The sequence below is a fragment of the Chlorocebus sabaeus genome, chromosome 6, assembly GCF_047675955.1.
Source record: "Chlorocebus sabaeus isolate Y175 chromosome 6, mChlSab1.0.hap1, whole genome shotgun sequence".
NCBI lineage: Eukaryota > Metazoa > Chordata > Mammalia > Primates > Cercopithecidae > Chlorocebus > Chlorocebus sabaeus.
In genome coordinates this window covers 415,812-443,101 of record NC_132909.1, presented here as the reverse complement: position 1 = coordinate 443,101, position 27,290 = coordinate 415,812, and the positions used below count along the sequence as shown (strand labels likewise).

The window sequence follows — 27,290 nt, the reverse complement described above, 5'->3', positions numbered from 1 at the left end:
AGGCCACCAAGAATTTCTCATAGGTGACTGTGTCTAACATATTTCGCATGTAAAGTCGGACCTCCTGCACATAACAAAATGCCACAGATACTCAAGTCCCCAGTATAAAATGGTGTGCATATGACCTACTCACATCCTCCCATATAGTTGAAGTCATCTCTAGGTTACTTATAATACCGAATATGATGTAAATGCTGCGTAAGTAGTTGTTATACTGTTTAGGGAATGGTGACAAGGAACAGAAGTTTGCATATGTTTAGTACATTTGCAGCCATCCTTTATATATATTTTCGAGTTGAGGTGTCACTCTATGTATCACCCAGGCTGACGGGTAGTGGCATGATCATGGCTCACTGCAGCCATGAACTCCTGGGCTCAAGTCATCCTCCTGCCTCAGCTTCCCGAGTAGCTTGGTTACATGTGTGTGCCATTACACCTGGCTAATTTTTATATTTTTTTGTCACCATGTTGCCCAGGCTGGATTGAGCTCCTGGCCTCAAGCAATCCTCCACGTGTCAGTTTCCCAAAGTGCGGAGATTACCATCTTTAGCCACCATGTTTGGCACATCGTTCTTTTTTTTTTTTTTCTCAAATATTTTCAATCCAGAGTTTGTTGAATTCACAGATGTGGAACCCACAGAAGATACAGGTCCAACTGAACATTCTTTTTGTCAATATCTTTTTTCTTGTTTTTTTTTTCTTTTTTTTTTTTAGAGACAGAGTCTCGCTCTGTTGCCCAGGCTGGAGTGCAGTGGCGCCATCTCAGCTCACTGCAAGCTCCACCTCCCGGGTTCACGCCATTCTCCTGCCTCAGCCTCCTGAGTAGCTGGGACTACAGGCGGCCACCACCACACCCGGCTAATTTTTTGTAATTTTAGTAGGGACGGGGTTTCACCATGTTAGCCACGATGGTTTCGATCTCCTGACCTCGTGATCCGCCTGCCTTGGCCTCCCAAAGTGCTGGGATTACAGGCGTGAGCCACTGCCGCGTGGCCTTTTTTTTTTTTGGAGAGTCTTGCTCTGTCACCCAGGCTTCTGGCAGGCATTGGTGCAATCTTGGCTCATTGCAACCTCTTGCCTCCTAGGTTCAAGTGATTCTCCTGCCTCAGCCTCCTGAGTAGCTGAGACTACAGGACTGTGCCTGTATGTGTCCATCGCTTCTTTTAAAAATATGATAAAGGGACCAGGTGTGATGGCTTATGACTGGAATTCCAGCACTTAGGGAGGCTAAAGTGGGAGGATCAGTTGAGCTAAGGAGTTCAAGACCACCTGACCAACACAGCAAAACATCATCTCTACTAAAAATAAAAATAATAAGCCAGATGTGGTGCTGCATCCCTGTAGTCCCAGCTCCTTCGGAGACTGAGGCAGGAGGAGTGCTTGAGCTTGGGAGTTTGAGGCTGCACTGATCTGTGATTGTTCCCCTGCACTTCAGCCTGGGCAACACAGCAAGATACCATCTCAAAAAAAAAAAAAAATATATATATATATGTATATAAAACGAGATAAAAGGGCCAGGTGTGGTGGTACATGCCTGTAACCCCAACACTTTGGGACGCCAAAGCAGGAGAATTGCTTGAGGCCCGAAGTTTGAGACCAGCCTGGGAAACATGGTGAATACAAGTCTCTGCAAAAAAATAAAAATTAGCCGGGTGTGGAGGCAGGAGGATCACTTCCGCCTGGGAGGTTGAGATTGTAGTAAGCTATGTTAGCACCACTGCACTCCAGCCTTTGTTTCAAAAATTGTGTGTGTGTGTGTGTGTGTGTGTGTGTGAGAGAGAGAGAGTGTGTGAGATAAGGGAGAAAAATAATTTCTGAGTTTTTGGCATTAGCCAAGGATGTGGGGATGTCTAGTAAAGACCTAGACTTTGCTGAGGAGAGGAAATAAGGGGTTTCTGTTTTCTGTGCTTTTTGTGTTTTGTTTTTTACCTTTTTTTTTGTTTTTTTTTTTGAGGCAGGGTCTCACTCTGTCACGCAGGCTGAAGTGCAGTGGCCCCATCTCACGTCACTGCAACCTCCACCTCCCAGGTTCAAGCAATTCTCCTGCCTCAGCCTCCTGTGTAGCTGGGACTACAGGCACCTGCCACCACACCTAGCTGATATTTTGGATTTTTTAGTAGAGACAGGGTTTCACCATATTGGCCAGGCTGGTCTTGAATCCCTGACCTCAAGTGATCCTCCCACCTGGGCCTCCCGAAGTGCTGGGATTACAGGTGTGAGCCACCACACCTGGCCTGTTTTTTACTTTTTATGTTGAAATAATTTTTAATCTTCTTTTTCTTTTTTGAGATGGAGTCTTACTCTGTCACCCAGGCTGGAGTACGCTGGTGCGATCTTAGCTTACTGCAACCTCTGCCTCCCGGGTTCAAGCGATTCTCCTGCCTCAGCCTCCTTAGTAGCTGGGATTACAGGCATGCACCACCATGCTCAGCTGATTTTTGTATTTTTAGTAGAGACAGGGTTTCACTGTGTTGGGCCAGGCTGGTCTCGAACTCCTCAGGTGATCCACTTGCCTCGGCCTCCCAGAGTGCTGGCATTATAGGCGTGAGCCACCACACTCGGCCCCTATGTTGAAATAATTTTAAACAAAAATTTACAATAGGCTGGGCACAGTTGCTCAGGCCTGTAATCCCAGCACTTTGGGAGGCCCCAGGTGGGAGGATTACTTGAGAAAAGTGTCAGCAACAAAGTAAGACTCTCTCTGTACCACAAACAAAACAAAACAAAACAAAACAAGCGTTGGGGCACATGCCTGCAGTCCCAGCTACTTGGGAGACTGAGATGAGAGGATTACTTGAGCCCACGAGGTTGAAGGTGCAGTGAGCCAAGGTCATGCTACTATATCGCAGCCTAGGCAACAAAGAGAGATTCTGTCTTAAGAAAAAAAAAGGTCAGGTGCGGTAGCTCAGGCCTGTAGTCCCAGCACTTTGGGAGGCCGAGGCAGGCAGATCCCAAGGTCAAGAGATTGAGACCATCCTGGCCAACATGATAAAACCTGTCTCTACTAAAAATACAAAACTTGGCCGGGCACAGTGGCTCACACCTGTAATCCCAGCACTTTGGGAGGCCGAGGCAGGCAGATCACAAGTTCAGGAGATTGAGACCATCCTGGCTAACACGGTGAAACTCTTATCTCTACTAAAAATACAAAAAATAGCTGGGTGTGGTTGTGGGCACCTGTAGTCCCAGCTTCTCGGGAGGCTGAGACAGGAGAATGGCGTGAACCCGGGAGGTGGAGCTTGCAGTGAGCCGAGATAGCATCACTGCACTCCAGCCTGGGCGACAGAGCAAGACTGTCTCAAAAAAATAAATAAAAATAATAAATATATAAATAAATAAATAAATAAATAAAAATACAAAAATTAGCTGGGCGTGGTGGTGCTCGCTTGTAGTCCCAGCTACTCAGGAGGCTGAGGCAGGAGAATCGCTTGAACCCAGGAGGCAGAGGTTACAATGGGCCGAGATGGCACCACTGCACTCCAGCCTGGTGACAGAGTGAGACTCTGTCTCAAAACAAACAAAATATATATACATACACACACACACACACACACACACACACACACACACACACACTAATAGTATGGATAACTCAATAGCTTTCACATTGATTGAAGTTTTTGAACTGTCCCATGTCTTAACTGATTCTTGGAATGACAAATGAATGAGAAGGCACCATGGAGACACTCAAAGGTTTCCAAAGTCAGTCGAATACACCTATTTATACCTAAGAAGGACATCCACACAGCACATAAAAACATCCGTTTGGAAGTCATAGGTGTTTAGAATGGAATGCTTTACTGTGAGTGTGAGATGAGAGAACTGTCTTCTAAAGTGGTCGGTTTCTCCCAACAATGGCATGGCTGTGCCTCTAATTAATGCACAGAATTGGTATTGAGCTTAGACTTGGACCATTTTGACAACTCACCCTGTGTGCTTCTCCAGCTTCCCATGATAGCAAGAATGGCAGTTAAGTCAGCAGTTCCCAACCTTTTTGACACTAGGGACCAGTTTTGTGGAAGACAGTTTTTCCATGGACCTTGGGGTGGGGAGGGATGGTTTTGAGATGAAACTGTTCCACCCCAGATTATGAGGCATTAGATTCTCATAAGGAGCATGCAGCCTAGATCCCTCACATGCACAGTTTACAATAGGGTTCATGCTCCTGTGAGAGTCCAGTGCCACTGCTGATCTGACAGGAGGCGGAGCTCAGGTGGTAATGCTCACTTGCCTGCTGCTCACCTCCTGCTGTGCAGCTTGGTACCACTTCATGGCCTGGCAGTTGGGGACCCTTGGTTTAAGTAGAAGGGAAACAAATGCTAGGACAAATGGCATTCATCCTCAGGAAAGCACTGAATAAGGAATGATGCTGTGACAGTAAGCAATGTAGAGAAATAAATTAGGCGGCACTCAAATCTTCAGCTCTCTCTAATTTCCCTTCAAGAACCATTGCCATATATGTGGCTGTTGGGTGGAACACTTGAGATGTAAACTGTTAAGAGTTTAGTCATTAGGAAAGGAATGCAGGGAAGAGACTATCATGAAGGTCATGATTTAGGAAACCCTGCAGGGCATTTTACATTTTTTACTTCTCAAGAAGTTAAGTAGGGGCCAGGCACAGTGGCTCATGCCTGTAATCCCAGCACTTTGAGAGGCCAAGGTGGGCAGATCATTTGAGCTCAGGAGTTTGAAACCAACCTGGGCAACATGGTGAAACCCTGTTGCTACATAAAATACAAAAATTAGCCAGGCATGGTGGTGTGTGTCTATAGTTCCAGCTACTTGGGAGGCTGAGGTGGGAGGATGGCTTGAGCCTGGAAGGTGGAGGTTGCAGTGAGCTGGGTTCTGCCACTGCAGAAAAGAAAACAAAGTTAAGTAGGAAATGAGTCCTACAAATAAGAACTTGGCAGCTTTTTGAAACATAGACCAAACGTGAGTCTGAAAAAATAAGTTTGATGAGGAGAGTGTTTTATTGGGAGGAAGAAAGCCAAATTCTTCTTGAGATTCCTTCCTTTGTATAGCTTGAGAAGGTCACACAGGCCATGGAGTGATCAACGGCATACCATTATTTTATCCAAGAACAAGATGGAATAAATGTGTTTAGTTTGAAAAAATTCACTTTCAGTCTGTCTTTGCCCTCTTTAATGTTTTTGCCCTCTTTAATGTCTTTGCCATCTTTCATGGGACATTAACCAGCAAACACCCCCAATGAAGTAAGTCCTTTTCACGAACTTTTCAACATCTGAGAACTCACACAGGGAAGAAACCTCAGAAATATGATCATGTGAGGGAAGATTTCTGGCCTAACTCAGTCTTATCTTGAGAGAATTCATACTGGAAAAGTTCTTACATTGAGTATTGCATCGAAGAGCTTCTGAAACCATGAGAATATAATTGCTGTGGGAAAGATTTAATGCATAGCTCTCTTACTCAGCATCACAGAAGTTGTACTAGAGATTACCTAAGAACATAGGGTTGGAAAGGCTTCGGGTGTCCCAGAACTCAGTGGCAAGGGTCCCTCTCTGAACACAGCATTTTGGGAACCCCTTCAGTAGGAGTCCTCATTGTTTTCAGCATCAGAGGACTCATATGGGCAAACATCCTGTGAATGTAATCTGTGCAGACAAATAACCAGCCTTAACTCTCAACTTATGTGACAGAACGAAAAAAATGCACACTGGAAAGAACCCCATTGAATAATAAAATTGAAATGTCTCATCCTATTTTTATATCATGTTGTAGAGAAGGCAAAGCCTACATAAAACACTGATAAGTATGTAAATGTAGTTAGTCTTGTCTCTTCTAATTTGCTTATTATCTGACCTGAACATTTAGAACAAATATTTAAAATATGGATGAGAGCAGGTGTTCTTTTCCTTCTGTATGTCCCCATTTGCTAACACAATGACTGAATTACTAGGAGCTCAGTACATACTGTTGAGCGAATAGATGTCTGAAGAAGTTGCAGGAGACAAGAATATGTCTTCAAAGAAGACTGAATATAAGGCAAGGCTTTGAAACAAAAGGGTAGGTAAGAGAGGGTAAAGGAAAATCTTTTTTTTTTCCCCCCCAAGACGGAGTCTCGCTCTGTCGCCCAGGCTGGAGTGCAGTGGCGCAATCTCGGCTCACTGCAAGCTCTGCCTCCCGGGTTCATGCCATTCTCCTGCCTCAGCCTCCCATGTAGCTGGGACTACAGGTGCCCGCCACCACGCCCAGCTAATTTTTTTTTTGTATTTTTAGTAGAGACGGGGTTTCACCATGTTAGCCAGGATGGTCTCGACTTCGTGATCCACCTGTCTCCGCCTCCCAAAGTGCTGGGGTTACAGGCGTGAGCCACTGCGCCCAGCCAGGAAAATCTTTACTTTGAGTGCTACAAAGAACTTTGCAGGGCCCACATTCTTGGCAACTAGGTTGAGTCTGGAATGTTGGGTGGCTGTCAAACATGTTTTGGCTGGAATTCAGTGAAGCAGAGTGATTTCATGCTTTGTGATCTTTTATTGAAGAACACTTTACATTCTGTGCCACCTCCCACATATCTGATCTCTAAGACTTATGTAAATCGTGACCCTCTTATCTGGGGACCACTCTCCCTGTGTTTCAGGGCATGTACTCAGGGATAACTTAAAAGCCTGAACTGTCTTAGCTAGTAATTAAGAAGGAAAACAAATGAACTAAGTGTTTGAAGCAGACATTTTTTGGGGGAAAGAAAAATACCATCAACAGTCCTATAGAAAGGAACAATGGCTTTAAGGGAATAAAAAAAGAATAACAATAAATCAGAAATAGAGAAGAAAATAATATTCCAAGAACTCATTTTGTGGGTAGACAAAATGCCAAAATGACTTTGAGTAAGTAAAGAATAAATAACCAAACAGTAAACCTGTATAGGGGAAAAGAACCTGTACGGATATTTTACATGTAGTTTTTAGTTACAGTACTTTGCACAGCTGTTACAAAGAATGAGAAACCTCTTTATGACTGATTTGAAACCGTATGTGTGTACTTAAAGTATATGACATTTTAATATATAAATATATATAAACTATTAAAATTACATTCAAGTGTGCTTGCTTTGGCTTATACTAAAATTGGAACAGTACAGAGAAGATTAGGATAAAAATTTTAAATTTAAATTTAAAAATTTAAAAATAAAATACACAGTCAAGTGCGAACACTTACAAATATGGTTGTGTGTCAGTTGATTATCAGTGGAAAAACGTGGAGGCTTCTTTGGAATTTTATATTAATTTTTGGAGGTGCTGCCCATAACCGTGCTCAGAGAATGGAAATGGTAGCTCCTTCCTGTTGTGTCACTGCTTCCTGGTCCAGTTCCTGACACAGTATAGGTGCTCAGTAATTATTTGTTGAGTGTAGGAATGAACAAACAAAACATGGAAAGATTTTTGGAAAAGTATAGAGTTGACAAAATTAGTCCTAGGAGAAACATTAAAATTAACTTTCTTTTTTGTTTTTGTTTTTTGTTTTTTTAAAGAACAAATTGACCACTTGCATCTGAGTACTGCCCTGAGCAGTGGAGATTTTTTAACTTCCCATTAAAGACAGGGCTGGGTGCAGCGGCTCACACCTATAATCTCAACACCTTGGGAGGCTGAAGTGGGAGAATTGCTGGAGCCAATAATTGGAGACCATCCTGGGCAGCATAGCAATTCCTGGGCTCTACAAAAAATTTAAAAATTAGCCGTGCATGCCAGGGTGCACACCTCTGAAATACTATTAAAATGATACCATTTGGCCGGGCATGGTGGCTCAGGCCTGTAATCTCAGCACTTTGGGAGGCCGAGGCAGGTGGATCACCTGAGGTCAGGAGTTTGAGACCAGCCTGGCAAACATGTCGAAAGCCTGTCTCTACTAAAACTACAAAAAATAGCCAGGTGTGGTTGTGGGCGCCTGTAATCCCAGCTACTTGGGAAGTTGAGGCAGGAGAATTGCTTGAACCCGGGAGGCAGAGGTTGCAGTGAACCGAGATTGCACCATTACCCTTCAGCCTGGGTGACAGAGCAAGACTCTGTCTCAAAAAAAAAAAAAGATTCAGCAAAATGACATTACAAAATAAATTTATAATAATAGCTTGGCTTGGCCAGGTATGGTGGCTCACACGTGTACTGGGGTGGCTCAATCCCAATACTTTGGGAGGCCAAGATGAATGGATCACTTGAGGCTAGCAGTTCAAGACCAGCTTGGCCAACATGGTGAAACCCTGTCTCTACTAAAAATACAAAAAATTAGCTGGGCGTGGTGGCATGCACCTGTAATTCAGGAGGCTGAGGCATGAGAATGGCGTGAACCCGGGAGTCGGATGTTGCAGTGAGCAGAGATCGCACCACTGCACTCCAGCCTGGGCTAAGGAGTGAGATTCTATCTCAAAAAGAAAGAACAAGCTTTGGTTTACACCAGGAATATCAAATTTGACCTGGATATACAAAAGATATTAAAACCTTTAAAAAGTTACACCAAAGAATAAATTATTAAGGATGAGCAGGACCTATTTGAAGAAAGTCATAAGTGCTGGAGTGTGGAATACTTGATAAAATAGAAGTATTAACTTATTTTGAGGGCTTAAAAAGGCTAGAAGTACTGATGTGTTTCAGCACTAGTGTCCTGAAGTCATTCTAGCCATCAACCTCTGGAGAAATGCTGCTGGAGCCATTTTACCATGGGACCAGAAATACAAGTCCCTGACATGGGCTTGGCTGAAAAGAAGCAAGTGGGGTGCAAACTATGTGTGCTCTCATGTTACAAAGAAGCTATGTTGAACCAACAAATATTACTTGAGCACTTGCCAGGATTCCAGGTACTGTTCCAGGACTGGATCACAGTGACGAGTGGGGCAGGTCTTACACCTGCTTTCATTGGGCCTACATCCATTCCATGGCTGACTGAATCAACAGAAATGAGCTTGCCCATTCATTACCTCAGTCGCACTGGGCACCTTTCAACTGCTCATTGACCCTGCAGCTAATGCTACTATGTTGGACAGTACAGATTAGAACATCTCATTTATAGAAAGTTCCATTGGACAGCACTGCTCTAGATAGGGTGACAGACATGATAAATTAATCAGATATTTGGGATGGTAATCTGTTGGAAAGAGAAGGAAACAATGGGATATGTTGCTGGGGGACAAGCGAGATATGGGTGGACAGCAGTAGTTTAGAACTAAGCAGGAAGATGGTTCTGAGGAGGTGACATTTGAGCTCAGAGCTGAATGGGAAAGGCGAACCAGGTGAAGATGTTGGGGAAGACTATACCAGGCAGGAGGGTGGTGCACATGTGGATCTCTGGATGAAAGGCCTTATTCTAGGAAAAGTAAGATGCTGGCTGTGGGAGACCCCTTTAGTGTCAAGGGCATGAAATAACAGGGTTTGGAACCCAACTCCTTTGTTGCCCACTATGTTAGGCCGTTCTTACATTGCTATAATTACCTGAGACTGGGTTATTTATGAAGATGAGAGGTTTAATTGACCCACAGTTCTGCAGGCTGTACAATGGTGGCACTGGCATCTGGTTGGCTTCTGGGGAGGCCTCAGGGAGCTTTTTACTTATGGTGGAAGGCAGGGAACAGGCACATCATGGCAAAAGCAGGAGCCAGAGAGAGGAAGAAGGTGCCACACACTTTTTTTTTTTTAGACAGGGTCTCACTTTCACCTAGGCAGTGGTACGATCATGACCCACTGCAGCCTCGACTTCCTGGGCTCAAGCGATTCTCTCACCTCAGCCTCCTGAGTAGCCAGGACTACAGGCGCATGCTGCTACACCTGGCTAATTTTTTGTAGAGATGGGGTTTTGCCATGTTGCCCAGGCTGGTCTAGAATTCCTGGGCTCAAGCAATCCACCTACCTCGGCCTCCCAAGGTGCTGGGATTATAGGCGTTAGCCACTCTGCCGAGCCACACTTAACAACCAGATCTCGTGTGAATTAACTTATCACCAGAAGGATGGTGCTAAGCCATTCTTGATGGTTCATCAGGCCCCACCTCCAACACGGCATCACTTTTCAACCTGAGATTTGGTAGGGACACAGAACCAAACCATATCATCCACTCTGCAACCCTGGGCAGGGTTCCTAGCCTATCCCAACATGAATTTCTTTATTATTATTATTATTTTTTGCTTTCTGAGATGGAGTCTTGCACTGTCGCCCAGGCTGGAGTGCAGTGGCACAGTCTTGGCTCACTGTAACCTCAGCCTCCCAGGTTCAAGCGATTCTCCTGCCTCAGCCTCCCGAGTAGCTAGGACTACAGGTGCACACCACCACGCCTGGCTAATTTTTGTGTTTTTAGTAGAGATGGGGTTTCACCACGTTGGCTAGGCTGGTCTCAAACTCCTGACCTTGTGGTCTGTCGGCCTCAGCCTCCCAAAGTGCTGGGATTACAGGCGTGAGCCACCGCGCCAGGCATATTTCTTTTGTGTATGGGTTGTACATTTGCTTCCTGTGACTGTGGGCAGCCTTCGTGAAATGGTGGTACTGTCATTCATTCGAAAACTGAGTGATGTCAAGATCATCAGCAGCCTTTGGCAGATCCTCCTCTAGGCTCTACTTTGGGGTGTGAGATCCACAAGTCCCAGTTGGCAGCCTCAGTGGTCCACTGGAGGAGACAGACGCAGAAGGTAATCCAACAAGGAGCTTAGTGGCACTGAGGGAATGATGAGAGAGAACAGGAAAGCTGAGAGCTTTCCGAACAAGGAGGAAAAGTGATGGGGTACTGTGCCCAGGGATTAGGGGAGCTGAGGGTAAGTACTTTTCTGACTCTTCCCCCACAAGCTGCTGAAAAGATCATTGCTTTTTGTTGTCTTTTGGACTAGTATACCTGGCTAATCAGCATTCACTGGGAAACAGCACTGTGAGGAAGACAGCTGCCTAAGGCCTGTTTGTCACTGTGGAAGGGAAGCAGCAGAGAGGTAGAAATAGCCTGAGAGAAGAAAATAGTGTCAAGAAAGAGAAAGTAGCAGCTCCCCTCAGCCCTTACACATGCTGTGCCTGGACAGTATCTAATCACTTCGGCTGAAGAAACTCAGGCTCAAGAAGTTAATCTCTTGATTAAACCCCTTGCTCTGAGCCTCAGTGAATTTGTTTCATAACCCATTAGACAGTTGTAGGTGAGGGGACTGCGTTGCTACGGGCTCATTCAGCTGCTGCGCTCAAAGCCATTTGGAGTTCCAGCTGATAGGGATCATGCAGCTCCACATGAGTGGGTTGGGTCAGTCATGTCTCTGGAATGAGATGGGTGGAATGAGAATCCAGTTCCACCTCTGCCTGCTGGTGAACTTAAGAGCTTCCATTTTCTTCTCCATGAAGTGGAGCAGCTAATTTCCTGGAATAGACAGTGGTAAGGATTGTCCTAAAGGTCTTGGGATAGTCTGTGGGTTGAGATGTGGAAGACTGAGGTGCACAGAATGAGTCCATCACTTCCCCACCAGTTTCTGGGTTCGTGGCCTGTCTTGTTCACTGTGGTGTCCTTGGTTCCATAGCACGCAAAAGGTGCTTTATGATAACTGTGTACAGAACAGAGTGTGGCGCCTCATGGGTTGATGATCAAGATTAAAGCAGAAGTAAGTACATTAGAAGCGGGTGGGATGGAGTAGAAGAATCCAACAGTTTTCCTAGGGGCTAAGGCACTAAAATCCCTCAAGGAATACAGAAAGAAAATTTTAGAAATTTATGAAGTAACATGTTAAGATTTTTTAAGTGTCATGCATGATTACCTAAAATAGTGCTGGCGGCCCAGTGCTGGTCTCCCACTGACCCCCCCTAGGAAGTAAAGATTCAGTTGGTGCATGTCCCATGTCCTAGGCATTTAGTCCACTGCTGCTGGGCCGCCAGTAAATCTTATCCCCAGCTGCTTCTCAGGAAAAAGTCAAGCTTTAAGAGCTGTAATTGGGGCCTGCGGTGGCTCACACCTGTAATCCCAGCACTTTGGCAGGCTGAGATGGGCGGATCACCTAAGGTCAGGAGTTCGAGACCAGTCTGGCCAACATGGCAAAACCCCGTCTCTACTAAAAATACAAAAATTAGCTGGGCATGGCGGCGGGCACCTGTAATCCCAGCTGACAGAACTGCTTGAACCAGGGAGGCGGAGGTTGCAGTGAGCCGAGATCGCGCCACTGCACTCCAGCCTGGGCGATTAGGAGCGAAGCTCCGTCTCAAAAAACAAAACAAAACAAAAAAACGCTGTAATTGAGAGAAAATAAATGAAGTATGCCCTCAAATGAAGAAAAGTTATTTGGGGCAAAGTAAGTCTCCAGAAGTCCTAAGAAACAGAAAGGGAATTAAATATAGATCACAGCAGTTATAAATGAGCTGGAGAGGGCAAGCCCCCAAAATGAAAATACCTCAAAAGCTTATTTGGGGGAAGAGGTTGGAAATAGGTGCTCAAGTGTGTCTGATTAATCTTATCAAGAAGAAAAATCACTTCAAGCGTAGACTAGGAATGGTCAAGAATTAAAAGCGTGGCTCAGGTCCTGCTCTACAACTGCGCCACCTCGCTGGAAGGACGGCGTGGGCTGCAAGGAGGCGGCGCGGCCGCTGGCTCTGGGCGGATCCCAGCGCGGAGCTGACTACCTGGGCCCGTGCCAGCAGCGGGCACCTCCAGTCAAACCTGCGCAGCGCGCAAACAGGAAGCCCAGACAGACCAGGGCTTGTACTCGAGGAACGGGAGAGGGAAGGGGTTGGGAGCCGCCTGCTGTGGCCTCAGCGGAAGGTCTCCCCCAGCCCGCGAAGTCCAGCGAAATACTTGCAGGTGGGGCAGGCGTGGAAGCTCCTGCCGCGCTGCCCCGTTGCCCCATGTAGGCTCAGGACGTGTCCCTGTCAGCGGGGAGTGGGGAGAACGGTACCGGAAGCCCGTGTCTCGGAGGCTGCTGGGAGCTGTAGTGCCCGCGGGTGACGTAGTTCTGGGCGCTTTTCCGGGTCCGGGAGGCGGGGTTAGAGGCGTGGCCTGGAGGCGTCGACCCATTTCGCTGGCAGAGAGAGCGAGTCTTGTGTGGACGGTGATCTGGGCGAAAGGGTCAGCTTATGGTTGTGGCCTCGAATTCCTGAGTGCGCGATGACGGAGACCAGGGCCGAGGAGGGTCTTGTGCAGGCGGCCGCCGGGCTCTGAAAGATGCTTCCGCTGGAGCTTTTTTATTTTTAACGTAGCTGCAGCTGTTGCACACTAGTAATTTTATGCCCTGCTACCGCTTTTCTGCGTTGTAGTAATCCCGCTAAAACTAGTGCAGGTTTTACTGCTTACAAGGGAGTTTTTAACAATTTTCTTAAACTGTGTTACAACACTACCTGTTCTTCCGACTTTGTCCTAACACACACCGCGCGGGGCAGGAATTGTATGTTGTGGAAATAAAGACCTAGGCCGTCCAGATGAGCACACGCAGAGGTTGACTCAGAGCCAGGTATAGTAGGGAGCCAGCCATGGTCCCTTGTGTTCCGTAGAGAGGGTCAAAGGCAGGTAGGGAGTGAGAAGACGTGCATTTATAAGGGAGGGTTCTGAGTGGAGAACCCTATTGGCTTGGCGGGGAACAATAAAAGGGTATATGGCAGTCATCTAAGTCCTGACCTGTGCTTGTTGCCAGAGGTTGTGGGTCAGTGCTGTGTTAGCTATATTTGGTTTGGCTGTGGTGTTTTTATTCATTCCCTTGGTGCCTGTATACCTATCTTCATCTCCGAATAGCTCCAGTAGATTCATCCAGTGAACGTATCTGTGGTTCCTTGCTGTGGCTTTGCTAGTTCATGCTGAGCTACTTCCTGGTGGAATTGTACTGACTATTTATACTCACAACAGCAAGGGTGAAATTGCAGGTTTGTTCTTGTCGTTGCCACTAAACATTACAAATATCAGAAGTAAGTCATAATCTGTAGTTATTTATGCTTTTATATTTGTTTTTAAGGCTTCATTTGTTAGGGACAATGTCAGGCTTGGTAACCAAGGCTGGAGTACAGTGGTGCAATCATAGATAACTGTAAAATCAAATTCTTGGGCCCAAGCAGCCCTCCTGCCTCGGGCTCCCAAGTAGCTAGGACCACAGGTGTATGCCATCACACCCGACTAATTTAAACTTTTTTAGAGACAGGGTCTTACTATGTTGCCCAGGCTGGTCTCAAGCTCCTGGCGTGAAGCGAATCTCCTACCTCGGCCTCCCAAAGTGCAGGGATCACAGGTGTGAGCCACTCTGTTGGCCAGATTATTTAGAATTAGCATTTTAGAGGGGAGTTTTAGTGGGCTTTCTTGTTTCCTGTTGTTTTGTGCTGCCTCCTCAGCATTTCAGGACCGTCCTGGAGTTCAGTTTAGCAGTGTGCTCTTGTGGACTCTGTGCCAGGACCCAGAGCCCCTGCCTTTCCCAGATATCCTCGTTCTTGTCCCCAGTGGAGGTTGGAGAAGGTTATTTTTCCTGTGACTGTGGATACATGTACAGTGTCACAGACCCCTTGTCAACCCTCATTGCCTTTTGTTCTTTTCCCTATAACAGCTATATGGAGATATAATTCACACATTGTAAAGTTCATTCTTGTTAAGTGTACAGTTCAGTGTTTTTAAATATATTCACAAGGTTGTACAGCTTTCACTACTAATTCCAGAACATTTTCTTCACCCAAGAAAGAAACCCCATACCCATTAGCAGTCTCCCACCAATCCTCTCAATTTCTCCATTTCCTAACAATTACTAATCTACTTGTCTGTCTTTGGATTTTTATATTCTGGACATTTCATATTATATGTCGCCTTTTGTGTCTGGCTTATTTTACTTAGCACGATGTTTTCAAGGTTCACCTGTGTTGTAGCATATATTAGTAGTACTTCATTCCTTTTGATTGCCAATATTTCATTGTATGAATAGATCACAATTTGTTTATACATTCCTCAGTTGATAGACAATGGATTATTTGTACTTTTTGGCTATTATGGATAACACTTCAGTGAACATTCTTATAGAAGTTTTTGGGGGCATATGCTTTCAATTTTCTTAGCTATATATACTTGGGGGGAATCTCTGGGTCATGGATAACTATGTGTTTAACTTCTGAGGATTTGCTAACCTGTTTCGCAGAGTGGTACAGCATTTTATATTCCCACCAACAGTGTATGAGTATTCCAGTTTTTCCACATCCTCTCCTGTTACCATCATCTGTGGTAACAGCCATCCCAGTGGGTGTGAAGTATATTCCACTGTGGTTTTGACTTGTATTTCCCTAGTGACTAATGATGTTGAGCATCTTTTCATGTGCTGATTCTCATTTATCTTGCTCTGCTTTTGACTTACAGAGTATCCTGAGCTCCAGCTGGACCCTAAATTGGATCCTCTTCCTGCTGAGAGTCCCCTGATGAACATTGAGGTTGTTGAGGTCCTCACACTGAACCAGGAGGTGGCTGGTCCCCGGAATGCCCAGATCCAGGCCCTATATGCTGAAGATGGAAGCCTGAGCCCAGATGCCCCCAGTGAGCAGGTCCAGCAGCAGGGCAAGCATCCAGGTGACCCTGAGGCCGCTCGCCAGAGGTTCCGGCAGTTCCGTTATAAGGACATGACGGGTCCCCGGGAGGCCCTGGACCAGCTCCGACAGCTGTGTCACCAGTGGCTACAGCCTGAGGCACGCTCCAAGGAGCAGATTCTGGAGCTGCTGGTGCTGGAGCAGTTCCTAGGTGCACTGCCTGTGAAGCTCCGGACATGGGTGGAATCGCAGCACCCAGAGAACTGCCAAGAGGTGGTGGCCCTGGTAGAGGGTGTGACCTGGATATCTGAGGAGGAAGGTAAGTGGAAGGGTGGGTAGAGGGACAGCTTAATGAGGGTGTCTTGGAGGACCCTGTAGGGGAGATAAGAACTCCAGGCTTCCTGGGAAGGTCGTGGGAAGGATTGTGCCCACTCCATACAGACTGAGGACATCCACGTTCCCCACGTGTTCCTGAGTCAGAGCCACTGAAACCCCATTCTTTAGCCCTTCGTGGGCTTCTGATGGATGCACACAGATGAAGTGCTTCATTTTCATCCCTCTGGCATCCCTGCTGCACCATAAACCCTATAGCACTTGATAAGATAGATGGGACTACTGAGCTCACGGAGCCTGCAGTAGCAGGAGAGACAGAGATTTGACAAATGAGAATGCATAGAAAAATGCTGGGGCTGCGAGGAGCTCGAGGTGATGGTAAGGTTCATGAAGGTCTGCAGCTGACACCTGGTGTGGAGTGGAACGTGGTCAGGGTAAAGAAAGCGGGTAGGAAAGATGTGCCATGTAGAGGGAAGCACCGCCTGTAAGGACCAAGATGGAAGGGATCACAGTAAATGCAAAACTCAGAAAAATCGGGTATGTCTGTGATGGAAGGGAGCAGAGGGTGGAGCTGGCACAGCCAGTGGGGACTTTAGTCCTAAAGCAAAGCAAAATGTTCTTCTAAAACAGTAGCGTTCGATCCCTGCATTCCAGAAACTGGTGGCACTACTGGATTTGACCTTTAGAGATCCACCAGGCTGCATGTGTGGTGGATGGTGGACAGAGGATGGGGGTGAGGCTGGACACACAGGCTACCCGCAGCTATTGCCATGCCCTTTGACGGGTGGTGTCTCGGATAGGAACAATGGTGATGGCCGACTGGGGACAGTACACGTGTGGAGTGTGTATTTGGAAGTAAGACTCCAAGACTCGGTTTCTTCATCAGGCTGAGTTTCACAGCGTGTGCGTGCTGCTGCATTGCTCACCTCCATTTTCCACATTCACGGGTGCCCAGAAGAGGTTTCTGATGTGAGCGAATGATTGACTGGTTGATGTTTGTGATTGTGGGGAAGGGGAAGGTATCCTGCAGGGGGATGGTGGGATTCTAAGAGGCCAGGGCATCCTGGAGATGCAGGTATCCGAGGCAGCAGGGCAGGCACTTGCATGAGTTGTGTCAGATGCACCAAGTCTGGGGTGCTGTACTTGGCAGAATAATTGCCCCAAAGGTGTCCATGTCCTGCCTCCTGGACCCTGTGAATAAGTTGCCTCACATGACAAAGGGAACTTTGCAGAAACAATTAACTTAAGGATCTTGAGAGGGAGAGATGCACTGGATTATTTGAGTGGATCTAACATAACCACAGGGGCCCTTAGGAGAGGGAGGTTGGAGGGTCAGAGGAGATGTAATGATAGAAGCAGCTGATAGAGGAAGAAGCCATAAGCCAAGTGTTTGGGGTGGCCTCTAGAAGCTGGAAAAGGCAAGGAATGGATTCTCCCTTGGAGCCTCCAAAAGGAACACAGCCATGCTGACACCTTCATTTTAGCCCAGTGAGGCACAAACCGGACTTATCTCCAGAACCATAAGGTAATACATTTGCATTAATCTGAGCCGCTGGCATTGTGACAATTCACTATAGCAGCAATAGGAAACTAGTTAGTTAGGTGCCAAGGAGACAGTTGTAGGGTTAATGAGGTGAAAGTCAGTGAATTCACCCTTTGTTTAACCTCAGGGGTGAATGAAATAAATTAGTGCCACAGAAGACAATGGGAAGAGGCTTTCCAGAGAACCCTGAGAATCTCACATTATGTGATCAGTGTGTTAGCTGGGACTCTTGGATGTGACTGCTGCAAAGCCTTGCACAGAATGGCTCACGGGAGAAGGAGAATTTATTGAAAAAGTTCCATGGTGCTTGAGCATCAGGCAGGGCTGGACCCAGGAGCTCCAGTAGTGTCCTCCAGACTTGTTCTGTGTCTCATTCTTACCTCTTCTGCTCTCCACTGGCTTCACTCATGGGCAGGCTGTCTGAGTGAAGAAACAGGGATTTCTGTTTCCCAAATGTTCCAGCTAAAGCCTTGTTGGCTCCAATCATCTGGCTGTAGGCTGTGTTCATCCCAGATCTAATCACTGTGGCCAAGAGAAAGGGATGGCCCACTGGGCCAGCCTAAGTCATCTTGTTGCCCACCTTGATGGTGGGGGTGGATTAGCATTGTGGAAGCCTGTAGACCATGTGGGGTCATGTGAGGAAGGTTAGAATGAAGGAGCTGTGGTTAGAGGCACCCTCGGGCTGGGTGGAGCTGTTGTTTCCTTAGGTGGAGGAGCCTTGGTGATGTTCACTTCAAGATGGCTGCATGTTGTGGGTCCGGGGACAGTCTCACCTTCCACGAGGTGGGAGGAGAGAGGGAGGAAGGAAGAGGTGCCTGAATAGGTGGGGTGGAGGGCTTGGAGGCCGGAAACAGGGGCTTTGACTCTAAGGAGGAGGTGTCAGTCAGCTGCCTCACAGGAGGGGCTGGGGCCCTCAGCCGCCCTCGGCAACGGAAGGAGTGGTCTCAGCAGTGAGGACACTGGTGCCCTGTGACCCTTGGAGGGTGAGCCATCCTGGGCCCATCCAGGTGCGGGCACTCGGGCACGTGCTGTGAGGGGAGCTGAGCTGGTGAGAAGGGAGGATAGGAACAGAGGCTGTCATGGAGTCACAGTTCGATGCAGGTGTGCGGTGGCCCCATGGGTTGCAAAGAGGCCACCCTTGGCTTGCCCAAGGGTCCCCACACCTGCTGACCTCCTCTGGTTGGTGTCTCCTCCCAGTACTTCCTGCAGGACAACCTGCCGAGGGCACCACCTGCTGCCTTGAGGTCACTGCCCAGCAGGAGGAGAAGCAGAAGGAGGATGCAGCCATCTGCCCAGTGACAGTGCTCTCTGAGGTAAGCGGGGAGTGTCACCCTTTTTTGGTCACAGCATCTCCTATGGGGCAGGCCCACCCCTGAGGCATCCACTCTGCCCTGGGCTTTCCTAAGACCTCCCACAGGCTGGGGCATTCTGAGATTCTGAGCTCTTAGGTCTGTGCTGAAGCAATCTGAGTATGAAGAGCAGCCCTGCCCTCCAGCCACCATGGCGTCATTGGGGACAAGGCATGGTGAGTCAGGAGTTGAGAAAGCAGGAGGCAAAAGGGAAGGAACTAAATGTTTACAGAGACTTGAGAGGTGGAACTACCACAGGCAGGCACATCTGTATGTAGGTCAGAACAAGAGAGCCCTCATTCAGAAATGCATACTTAGGTATTTATCTTTGTTATCTGGGGTTTGCTTCAGAATAACCCAGAGCTGGGGTGTGGGTGAAAAAGATTGGTTTTGATGTGCTGACCAGTAGGGTAGTGGTATGTATGTGTCATTGGTCAGAGCTGTTTGCACTGCAAGTGGCTCATACTGGCTCAAGCGTAGAAGTAAATTTATTGGCTCTCATGTTTTCTCTAGTAGGCTTCAGGCAAGGCTGCATCCAGGTGCTCCCAGGTGATGGGAAGAATCTCTGGCCAACCTGTTTCATGGCTCTGCTTTCTCCCCTTTCTTCTTCTTCCTTCTTCTTCCTTTTTCTTCCTCCTCCTCCTCCTTTTTTTTTTTTTTTTTTGAGATGGAGTTTCGCTCTTGTTGCCCAGGCTGGAGTGCAATGGCGCAATCTCAGCTCACTGCAACCTCTGCCTCCCAGATTCAAGTGATTCTCCTGTCTCAACCTTCTGAGTAGCTGGGATTACAGGCAGCCACCACTACACCTGGCTAATTTTTGGTTTTTTTTTTTTTTTTTTTTTTTTTTTTGAGACGGAGTCTCGCTCTGTCGCCCAGGCTGGAGTGCAGTGGCCGGATCTCAGCTCACTGCAAGCTCCGCCTCCCGGGTTTACGCCATTCTCCTGCCTCAGCCTCCCGAGCAACTGGGACTACAGGCGCCTGCCACCTCGCCCAGCTAGTTTTTTGTATTTTTTTTTAGTAGAGACGGGGTTTCACCGTGTTAGCCAGGATGGTCTCAATCTCCTGACCTCGTGATCCTCCCGTCTCGGCCTCCCAAAGTGCTGGGATTACAGGCGTGAGCCACCGCGCCCGGCCAATTTTTGGTATTTTTAATAGAGATGGGGTTTCACCATGTTGGCCAGGCTGGTCTCGAACTCCTGACCTCAGGTGATTCACCTGCCTTGGCCTCCCAAAGTGCTGGGATTACAGGTGTCAGCCACCACGCCTGGCCACTCCCCTTTCTTCTTAGGCAGATTCTGCCCCATGTAAGCAAAATCCCTCAGATCCTGGTAAAGCAGGTTGGGCTAAACTGACTTCCTGGTCAGTTCCCCAGAAAGGACCAGTCATGGCTGTGCCAGGGTGACTGCCCTCCCCCAGGTCAGCCCTGTCGACAAAGGCAGGGGCTTAGTTGTCATTTCCACCAAGTGGGAAGACAGTATTAATAGATGGAGAACCCTCTGCAGTGGGAAGATTTCAGCACTGGGCAAGCTGGATAGAGCCGTTAGGATGGAGTTGTTTGCTTGTTGCACTTGGAGCTCTTTATGAAGCAAGGGCTCTGCGTCCCAGCCTGAGACCCAGACCCTGGTTTGGACCCATAGAACTCTTGTGGGCCCTGGGTTGGTGTCTCTGAGCAAATCCCCAAAGCAAGAGAGTCCCTAGCACAGTGAGCTCTGTCAGAACCTCCCAGCTGGCCTTTCTTCTGCCCTCACTGACAACCCTCTGACACTCTTGCTGAGCATAGACACACGTGTGATGTTACAGGAGCCAGTTACCTTCCAGGATGTGGCTGTGGACTTCAGCCGGGAAGAGTGGGGGCTTCTGGGCCCGACGCAGAGGACTGAGTACCGGGATGTGATGCTGGAGACCTTTGGGCACCTGGTCTCTGTGGGTAAGGCCGTGCCCCCTCTTCACCCACCTCAGGGCTGGTAGGCCACAGGAGCCCCAAGTCAGGGGTGTTTACCTTCTCTGGACTCCACACTGGGCATTCCCTCAAGGGGCCCTTGCTCCGTCCAGGGCCTGTTAAGTGGAACTGTAGACTTACAGGGGTGGGGACATTGGTTGGCCAGAAGCAGCCTTAGGTCCAGTGAAGGAGTGATTTGCTATCTATCTCCTAAGGGAGTATAAGAGAACAGGAACTCGAAGAGCTCAGAGGATACTCCCTACCCTTTCTGTCCCTTGTTCACCAAGGTCAGTGCTCCCCTCCCTGCTGCTTCATTGCTTTTCAGTCTCTCTCCAGGTTGCATAACTCTACTTGGAAAAAAAAAAATCCTGACTTTTGAACTTAATTATGCATTTCATGCTCTCAGACCCATCCCAGCACATCTCCCTGTTGTATCCACATCTTTTGTTTATTTTTTTCAGGGTGGGAGACTACATTGGAAAATAAAGAGTTAGCTCCAAATTCTGACATTCCTGAGGAAGAACCAGCCCCCAGCCTGAAAGTGCAAGAATCCTCAAGGGATTGTGCCTTGTCCTCTACATTAGAAGATACCTTGCAAGGTGGAGTCCAGGAAGTCCAAGAAACAGTGTTGAAGCAGGTGGAGTCTGCTCAGGAAAAAGACCTTCCTCAGAAGAAGCACTTTGACAACCATGAGTCCCAGGCAAACAGTGGTACTCTTGACACAAACCAAGTTTCGCTCCAGAAAATTGACAGCGTTGAGTCCCAGGCAAACAATGGTGCTCTTAACACAAACCAAGTTTTGCTCCAGAAAATTCCTCCTAGAAAACAATTGCGCAAATGTGACTCACAAGTTAAAAGCATGAAACATAATTCACGTGTAAAAATTCATCAGAAGAGCTATGAAAGGCAAAAGGCCAAGGAAGGCAATGGTTGCAGGAAAACCTTCAGTCGGAGTGCTAAACAGATTACGTTTATAAGAATTCACAAGGGGAGCCAAGTTTGCCGATGCAGTGAATGTGGTAAAATATTCCGGAACCCAAGATACTTTTCTGTGCATAAGAAAATTCATACAGGAGAGAGGCCCTATGTGTGTCAAGCCTGTGGGAAAGGATTTGTTCAGAGCTCTTCCCTTACACAGCATCAGAGAGTTCATTCTGGAGAGAGACCATTTGAGTGTCAGGAGTGTGGGAGGACCTTCAATGATCGCTCAGCCATCTCCCAGCACCTGAGGACTCACACTGGAGCTAAGCCCTACAAGTGTCAGGACTGTGGAAAAGCCTTCCGCCAGAGCTCCCACCTCATCAGACATCAGAGGACTCACACTGGGGAGCGCCCATATGCATGCAACAAATGTGGAAAGGCCTTCACCCAGAGCTCACACCTTATCGGGCACCAGAGAACCCACAATAGGACAAAGCGAAAGAAGAAACAGCCTACCTCATAGCTCTCAATCCAGTTGAAGAAACCCTTTCAGCTTGACCCTGCAATATAACGTGCACAGGCCTGCTTGTGAATCAGAACTGAATGTGAAAGGGAAGCATTGAGTGAGGACATTCCCAGAACCAAAGGACAACTGAGGAGACTGCCCAGCACATAATGAATAAATAAAATGAGTGAAGAGTTATTAACATTAGTTGGAAAAAAGATTTCCCATTCACTTGATATTGTTTGTTCACTCATTTAGTCATTAAAAGTGAGATTAATAAAATCTGAAATGTTATATAATAACTTTTAAAAAGCCAGGTAATTAATAATCTGCACTGATACTATATCCACAGTACCACAGTATTTATGTATATGAATTAAGGATTAAAAGATAGTGTGGATAAATAAACTATTGATCTATTTCTGTGTAGAACCTCTGTATTTCCTGCCTACTTAAATATCTCTATAGTAATGATTAATATTTAAGGAACATTAAAACACAAGGAGGGAGATTATCAGATAGTTCTAGAAGATTCTGTGCAAGGCTGCAGCACCTTGAACACAAGATACTATGTGAGTTGGGATGACTAGATCTTTCTATTCCTTAGGGGGTTGTCATGACATGGTTAGGTGGAGGTAAGGAAAACTTAAACCAAAAGGGCTGGAAACCCCAGGCAAGTGTGGGGCTTCCTGGGAATACTCATGTTTCTTTTGTTTTTTTGACACACAATCTCGCTGTGTCACCCAGGCTAGAGTGCAGAGGTAGAATCATAGCTTACTGTAGCCTCAAACACCTGGGCTCAAAGGATCCTCCTGGCTCAGCCTTTCAAGCAGCTGGGACTACAGGCATACACCACCATGCCTAGCTTCATTTGGTTTGTGTTTCCATTTTTCCTGAGAGACTGTCACAAGGAAGGCAACTGCTCTGGCCAGGAGCCCATCACTTAAGCAAAAAGACACTGGCAGTACTAGAGCATGTATTTGCCCACAGTTCACATTCTTTCTCCAGGTCACATAGCCCATAGTATATGACCCGCTCCATTCTTGTTCTAGGCTCCACTTTTGCTCTTGAGTTCTGTGTAACATTTAAAAACATAAAACTCTGGACCAAAAATACTTAGGTTCAAGACACTGGTTGAGTGCTACTCCGCATAGCTTCTTTAGAACCCTCGGGTCTTGCCGACAAGGGTGAGGTGCAGTCATGCCATCTAGGGTGAGAGTACCTCCTTTCTCTGCAGAAATGAAACACCCTTGGAGACAGGACCAGAGTAGATGCCTTGAGCCCATGTGCCTGGAGAATGACAGTGGTACACCAGCAACCCTATTGCCATTCACACATTGGGCATGGGCCTTGTGGCTGCTATGTTGCTTCTAGTCATTTCAGCACTTTAATATGGCACATGTTGCTTCTTTGAGAACATATGAGTTGAAGAACTTGCCCAGGGATGTTAGTTGGTAAAAAAAAGCTTCCTCAGCTGTTCAGAACTCTACAATATAACCTCTCAAGAATGAACCAAAGAATAGGACCCTTGAGATTAGAATCTGGTAAACTCAAAATTCCCAGATTCCAAATCCTAGACAGAGGTGTGAGTCCAAAGCTTTAGTGATGGCTTCAGGAACTGAGGTGATGGTTTGAGCTGGGTCTGGGAAAATAAGGGACCCAGGAGTAGGAAAGGGGGGGAGAACATTCTAGGGTATGAGAGAGCTAATTGGGACTACAAGGTACAAGGCCAGTGGGTCCATTCCAAGGTATGGAAATGGCTCATCTCATGGCTGGCACTTGGGCTTGAGGTGGCTCTAAGGCTGAGTTCAGTTGTGTTGGGTTCTCTCATCCGAAGAGCTAGGGTTCCAACAGAATTAGGCAGAAACAGCATGGCTTTTTCAGACCCAGCCTAGGTCCCATGGTGTCACCCTAGGACAGTCTATCCTTTACAAGCCAGTCACTAAGGCCAGCCAGATTCAGTGGGAAGGGGGTTAAACTCCATCTCTTGAAGGGAGAGTAGCAAGGTTAGGAAAGGCAGGAGAGTGTAGTGGCCAACTCTGGATAAGGTCTACAAGTATGCCAGCATTTACCTTTAAATACTGTGTATCCCCACCTGTACTTGCAAGACAGGAAGAGGAAGGCAGGGAGAGAGACTGCATGTGTGGAAGCTGACACACTAGACACAAGTATTAGATGTGGTTTAAATCCTGACTGTGCTCCTCACTGGGTCTGTGATTGTCAGAAAGAGGATTAATGCCTGGCGGGTCCACATTCCATATATCCAGTACACCAGTGAAAAGGTACATGAGGGGCCAGGCGCAGTGGCTCAAGCCTGTAATCCCAGCACCTTGGGAGGCCGAGGAAGGCGGATCACGAGGTCAGGTGATCGAGACCATCCTGGCTAATAAAGTGAAACCCCATCTCTACTAAATAAAAAAAATTAGCCGGGCATGGTGGTGGGCACCTGTAGTCCCAGCTACTCGGGAGGCTGAGGCAGGAGAATGGCGTGAACCCCAGAGGTGGAAGTTGCAGTGAGCCGAGATCGCGCCACTGCACTCCAGCCTGGGCAACAGAGCCAGACTCTGTCTCAAAAAAAAAAAAAAAAGAAAGAAAGAAAAGGTACATGAGGCTGGGCACAGTGGCTCATGCCTGTAATCCCAGAACTCTGGGAGGATCATTTGAGGCCAGGAGTTAGAGATCAGCCTGGGGAACAGGGTGAGATCCTGTCTCAAAAAACATAAATAAATAAAATAAAAAGCCAGGTGTGGTGGCGCACCTGTAGTCCCAGCTACTCAGGAGGCTGAGGTAGGAGGAATGCTCCAGCCTAAGAGTTTGAGGCTGCAGTTAGCTATGATTGCACCTCTGCACTCCAGCCTGTGTGAGAGAGAGACTTTGTCTCAAAAATAAATTGAAAATTTGTAAAAAGAGGTTACAAAAATGTTAGCTTCTTTGAGAACACATGCAGTTGAAGAACTTGCCCTGGGATGTTAACTGGTAAAAAACAGTCTTCTCAGCCATTCAGAACTCTACAGTATCACCTCTCAAGAATGAACCAAAGAGTGGGACCAATTCCAGCACATCCACTTATTTGTTCAACAAGAGTATCGTTATCATTTACCAAGAAGATTATCCAGCCAGTTGAGCAAACTCTGATTAATTTTAATAGGTTTTACTAAAATCTCTTGGATTTCCATTCTTTTATGTTTCTAATTTTTACGTAGTTTTCTTCTGAATACAAAGTAACAGAAGATTTGATTTTTTAAAAATCGCTCTTTCCACCATCCTTTGATGCTGTCCTCACGGTGCAGATGAATATCCTGGCTGATGTTCTTAAGAGAATCAACAATGCTGAAGAGAGGCAAAAGACAGATTCTTGCTGGGCGTGGAGGATAACGCCTGTAATCCCAGCACTTTGGGAGGCCAAGGTGGGCAGATCACAAGGTCAGGAGATCGAGACCATCCTGGCTAACACGGTGAAACCCCGTCTCTACTAAAAATACAAAAATTAGCCGGGCGTGGTGGCAGACGCCTGTAGTCACAACTACTTGGGAGGCTGAGGCAGGAGAATGGTGTGAACCCAGTGGGCAGGGCTTGCAGTGAGCCGAGATTGCGCCACTGCACTCCAGCCTGTGCGACAGAGTGAGACTCTGTCTCAGGAAAAAAAAAAAAAAAAAAAAAAAATATTATTAGGCAGTGCTCCAAAGACATTCTCCGGTTTCTAATTGTGATGATGAAGCATGGTTACATTGGTAAATTTGACATCACTGATGATCACAGAACTGGGGAAATTGTTGTGAACCTCACAGGCAGGTTAAACAAGTGTGGAATGATCAGCCCCAGATTTGATGTACTCAAAGTTCTAGAAAAACGGCAAAATAATCTGCTTCCATCCCGCCAATTTGGTTCCATTGTACTGACTTCAGCCGGCATCATGGACCACGAAGCAGCAAGACAAAAATACACAAGAGGGAAAATCCTGGGATTCTTTTTCTAGGTGTGTAATGCTTACAAATAAAATGCCTCAGTGGACTACAGTGCATCCAAAAACATAAACAAAATCACTGACATTTGCACCACACAAAAGTTATCCTCCAATAGTGTGATCTTTCTTTCTTAGGGTGTAAAACCACACTCGGGGTTGTGGTATTTGATGCTGTGCGAAATGATTTTGCCTTTCCCTCATAGCTCGCGATTCCCTGTCACTGCTGTGAGAATTTGCGGGGCTATTCAGCATGGCCAGCATGGGTCCGATTGAGGAGGGTCCATCCGAGTTGCACAGGCTACGGAGTGGCTCCCCGGGTGCTTTCCAAGGCCAGGTCTCCACCTCGAAGTGCGTCAAAGGCTGCAGGCCCGGGGGAGGCTGACCAGGACCCGAGGGAGGACGACAAGCGAGGGGGACGTTGGCGGAGGGGTTGTTGGCGGGGGCGTTTAATGGCGGAGTCGCGACCCAGCCGAGCCCACAGCTGTAGGAGGCTGGTTCTGCCTCTCTCCCGAAGCGTCGCCCCGCTAAGCTTCAAGCACCAGTGCACACAACTGCCGACTTTCCAGAGCCCACAGTCGGCTTCACGCTGGAAGCCGGAAACGAGAAGTCCCCAGAGCCCGCGTGCGCTGCCCTCCCGAACTGACCTACCGAATCACCGCACCGCTTCACGCTGGAGGCCGGAAACGACAAGTCCTCAAAGCCCGCGCGCTCTGCCCGCCCGAACTGATCTACCCAATCACCGCACCGCTTCACGCTGGAGGCCGGAAACGACAAGTCCTCAAAGCCCGCGCGCTCTGCCCGCCCGAACTGATCTACCCAATCACCGCACCGCTTCACGCTGGAGGCCGGAAACGACAAGTCCTCAAAGCCCGCGCGCTCTGCCCGCCCGAACTGATCTACCCAATCACCGCACCGCTTCACACTGGAAGCCGGAAACGACAAGTCCCCAAAGCCCGCGCGCTCGGCCCTTCCGAACTGACCTACCCAATCACCGCACCGCTTCACACTGGAAGCCGGAAACGACAAGTCCCCAAAGCCGGCGCGCGCGGCCCTTCCGAACAGACCTACCTAATCATCGCACCGCTTCACACTGGAGGCCGGAAACGACAAGTCCCCAAAGCCCGCGCGCTCGGCCCGCCCGAACTGACCTACCTAATCATCGCACCGCTTCACACTGGAGGCCGGCAACGACAAGTCCCCAAAGCCCGCGCGCTCGGCCCGCCCGAACTGACCTACCTAATCATCGCACCGCTCCGACCAAGCGGCGACACACGATGCCCAGTAAGAGTCATAAGCAACCT

The 27,290-nt window shown here is 47.6% G+C and overlaps 1 protein-coding gene across 5 annotated transcripts in view; it reads left to right on the top strand.

Moving 5' to 3' along the window:
* Positions 1-22,457, top strand: part of ZNF274 (zinc finger protein 274) — a 31,944-nt gene extending 9,487 nt beyond the window's left edge. For all 5 annotated transcript variants that reach the window (XM_007998417.3, XM_007998413.3, XM_007998414.3 and 2 more), the window contains 4 exons: positions 15,272-15,754; positions 18,509-18,624; positions 20,461-20,587; positions 21,061-22,457. In XM_007998417.3, the coding sequence (XP_007996608.2) occupies positions 15,331-15,754; positions 18,509-18,624; positions 20,461-20,587; positions 21,061-22,043 (1,650 nt within the window). In that variant the 5' untranslated portion in view covers positions 15,272-15,330 and the 3' untranslated portion in view covers positions 22,044-22,457. The remainder of the gene's footprint in view (positions 1-15,271; positions 15,755-18,508; positions 18,625-20,460; positions 20,588-21,060) is intronic.
* The last annotated feature ends 4,833 nt before the right edge of the window (positions 22,458-27,290 follow it).